This window comes from Galeopterus variegatus, unplaced genomic scaffold (genome assembly GCF_000696425.1).
Source record: "Galeopterus variegatus unplaced genomic scaffold, G_variegatus-3.0.2 Scaffold49526, whole genome shotgun sequence".
Classification (NCBI taxonomy): Eukaryota; Metazoa; Chordata; class Mammalia; order Dermoptera; family Cynocephalidae; genus Galeopterus; species Galeopterus variegatus.
The window spans coordinates 1-3,716 of NW_007775637.1; the positions used below are offsets into that span (position 1 = coordinate 1).

The window sequence follows — 3,716 nt, forward strand, 5'->3', positions numbered from 1 at the left end:
GTGTAATGATAATGGCTATTGTTTATGAAGTATCTATTGTGTGTAGGCACTGGGCCCCTCATCTGACAAGTGAATCTAATTTACCCTTCACACTCACCCTGGGAGGTAGATGGTATTATTCCCATTTCAAAGATGAGACATTGGTTTTGAGAAGATGGGACTTGCCCAAAGTCAGAGCATCAGAGTGAGGATTTTAGCCCTGTAAAGCCAGTATTGAGGCAGGTGATATCTTAGTCTGCTCTGGCTGCCATAATAGGATACCACAGGCTGTGTGGCTTAAAAATCAAAAATGTGTCTTCTCATGGTCCTGGATGCTGGGAGGTCTAAGATCAAGGTGCCAGCAGGGTTCAGTTTCTGTGAGGGCTCTCTCCCTGGCTTGCAGACAGCTGCTTTGTCCTTACGTGGCCCTTCCTCTGAGTACATGCAGAGAGAACACGCTCTGGTCTCTCTTGCTCTTAAAGGGATACCAGTCCTGTCAGAATAGGGCCTCAACTTTATGACCTCATCTAACCTCAGTTAATCTCCTCATAGGCCCCATCTCCAAATACAGTCTCATTGGGGGTTAGGGCTTCACCATATAAATTTGCTAGAGGACATAACTCATTCCCTAACAGGTGGTTTTTAGCTTCTTTCTTTCCCTTTCAGGCAATGGGACGCATCTTTGTGGGGCTTTGCCAGGTGGGTGCATGGGGCTGCTTTGACGAGTTCAACCGCCTGGAGGAACGGATGCTGTCGGCCGTGTCCCAGCAGGTGCAATGCATTCAGGAAGCTCTGCGTGAGCATTCCAACCCCAACTATGATAAGAGTAAGCCTTCTCTTTTTCTTTAAAAGTTACTTAGAGAACGTGGAGGGAAATTCCATTGTGAACTAATTTACTACCTCTTCAATTAGAAATAAACAAGAATTTAGCTCACAGGAGCACACTAGTGCAGGCAGTGTAGTGAGCTGTGCTTAAAGACTGGCTGAGAGACACAGGGTGATGCCACATCAGCAGTTAGTATTCCTCATTCTGGGACAGCAGCAGGACCCACGTCCTAGAGCAACCAGGAGCATGAGCAGTCCTTCAGCTCGATAGGAGCCGCTCCCTGTGCTCCTGCCTACAGTGTCGGCCATGCACTCAGTGCTTCAGCCCAGGTGGGCCCTCAGTACTGCCCTCTTCCTCCCTGCATCACCAGAGAGCCAGCCTCCCTAGCCACCTGCTTGGCTATAGTGTTCTGACATCTGGTTTTGAAAATGGCTCCTCTGTCACAACAGGAGTAGCCGTCCTGAAAGGCTCCTGGGCTGCTTCACGTGCCTTGTTCAACACAAAGTCCCAGACATGAGGTGGAGGCAGGGTGGGGTGCCAGAGGAAATAAACACATCAGTATTGCATAGGTGTGAACTTCTTCCTGTGAATGTACACAGTTTAATTTTTAATGTTTCTTTTTTGTTTTTAATAAGAGTAAACTGTCTTAGAAAGAATTCTGCAGACCTCCTACATAAAACGAAAGGAGTGTCAGAGAAAGCAGTATCTGTGTCTGTCATTGGTGTTCTCTTACAGAATAAATACACTCTATCCCTGAGTAGTTCACGGGGTTTCGCGGGGAAGGGTTTGGTTTTATTTTTGTAGTTAATGATCCTCGGAAAAGGGAATTCTCATGATCTAAGCTGTTGACAGCAATGATTAATTTTTATTTTTTCAACTCTTGTTGGACTCATTTCTGTTCTTGAGTCGCCCTTGTGACACTTAGTGTTGTGTTGCACAATAGAATAGTGGGGCCCTGCATCTGGTGGCTTGATATGTGCCACCTTCGTGTATGTGAAGTTTGGGAGCAGCTCTCCCTAGGCTGGGTGGCGTGCCTGGCAAGCACCTGTGGGGAGGCCAGAGAGCAGCCCCACTAGGAACGGGTGCTTTGTCTGTCATTTTAGAGACATTTTTAAATAGTCCTTTGAACATCGTGAGTCTTAATGCCATCATCTAATTTTCAGCCTCTGACCCCATTACTTGTGAGCTGCTAAACAAACAAGTCAAGGTGAGCCCAGACATGGCCATCTTCATCACCATGAACCCTGGCTATGCAGGCAGGTCCAACCTTCCTGACAACTTGAAGAAGCTCTTCCGGAGCTTGGCCATGACCAAGCCTGACCGGCAGTTAATAGCCCAGGTCATGCTGTACTCACAGGGCTTCCGTACTGCCGAGGTTCTTGCCAACAAGATTGTCCCGTTCTTCAAGTGAGTAGCCTGCAGTTGTTCATACTCAGATTTCTAGCATATGTTAAATATACCCATTTAACCTTCAAATTTTTGTTTATAATTATGGCACAGCATTTAAAATATCCATCTGATTGCTTGACGCTTGACACTACTGTTGCTTAAAGCAAATTTTTTTTTTGAGAGAGAACCTTTTCTTTTTTAGATTATGTGATGAGCAGCTCTCTTCTCAAAGCCATTATGACTTTGGTCTTCGGGCTTTGAAGAGTGTGCTGGTAAGTGCAGGCAATGTGAAGAGGGAGAGAATTCAGAAGATAAAGAGAGAGAAAGAAGAACGAGGGGAAGCCGTTGATGAGGGAGAAATTGCCGAAAATCTACCTGAACAGGAGGTTTGTACAAACATTCTTTTGGTCAGTCGAACCTCATGACTTGAGTTCACTTTGCAGTCCACATGTCCCAGGATGACTGGAGAAAACTAAATTGAGTGAGTGAATGTGGGCGAGTGGCAGATTGGTCCATTTTGTTCCCTAAGCATTACACTCACGCGCCTTCCAGGGCCATGGCAGATGTGCGAGCCATGCTCCTAACCCTCCTGCAGCTCAGTCCTTCCCCCACAGATTCTGATACAGAGCGTCTGTGAGACAATGGTGCCAAAGCTCGTGGCAGAAGACATCCCGCTGCTCTTTAGCCTCTTGTCAGATGTTTTCCCTGGAGTCCAGTATCACCGGGGTGAGATGACCGCCCTCCGAGAAGAACTGAAGAAAGTATGTCAGGAGATGTACTTGACATATGGTGATGGAGAAGAAGTTGGTGGAATGTGGGTTGAAAAGGTAACTCGGATTGTGCTGTTGGCTGCTGCCCGCACTGACCCTGCTGGCATTAGTGTCCAGGAATGACAGCCACGGGCCATTAGATGAAAGTCTGTCCGTGAAGGCTGGGGAGGTGCATAATCTGTTTTATGAAGATTTGCCCAAGGCCTGTTCGAATTTTTCTTTTATTTAAATGTAGAGGTAGCAAAACTTACCTGAAAATTTTAATTATGTGATATACAGCTCATTCTCGGAAAATGCTGACTAAAGGCATGATTATAATGGGAATTTGTTGATGCTGGTAAAAATTCTACTTATAAGACTTTCCAGTACCTTGGATTAACAATAATAACCTTAATTGCTAATGGATACACAGTTAACATTCTGTATTGGCTTCTTTTCTTTCCTTCCTCTTGTGCGATTCATTTAAGAAAAAATTTATTTATACAAGCTGTGTGGATTGATCCCAAGAGACACTGTACTGGATTAAACACATGGCTTATCTGTTTGTTCTCTTCTTGTTTGGAGGAATCTGATGTGTCCTTGTTGAGACAGCTTGGTAGGCCTCTCCTTGTTGTACTGGCTCTAGCCTTCATGACTGATTAAAGAACTCCCCACAATTTAGAATTGTTTTTTTTTTTTTTTTAAAGATGACCGATAAGGGGGTCTTAACCCTTGACTTGGTGTTGTCAGCACCACGCTCACCAAATGAGCTA

At 45.3% G+C, this 3,716-nt stretch overlaps 1 protein-coding gene across 1 annotated transcript; it reads left to right on the forward strand.

Moving 5' to 3' along the window:
* Positions 1-625: 625 nt before the first annotated feature.
* LOC103584304 (cytoplasmic dynein 1 heavy chain 1-like) lies at positions 626-3,258 on the forward strand (the record flags this gene model as incomplete). The annotated part of the gene is made up of 4 exons (XM_008565365.1): positions 626-805; positions 1,969-2,212; positions 2,397-2,580; positions 2,809-3,258. Coding segments are annotated over 4 exons (887 nt in total), but the record flags the coding sequence as incomplete, so codon positions are not given.
* Between the last annotated feature and the right edge of the window lie 458 nt (positions 3,259-3,716).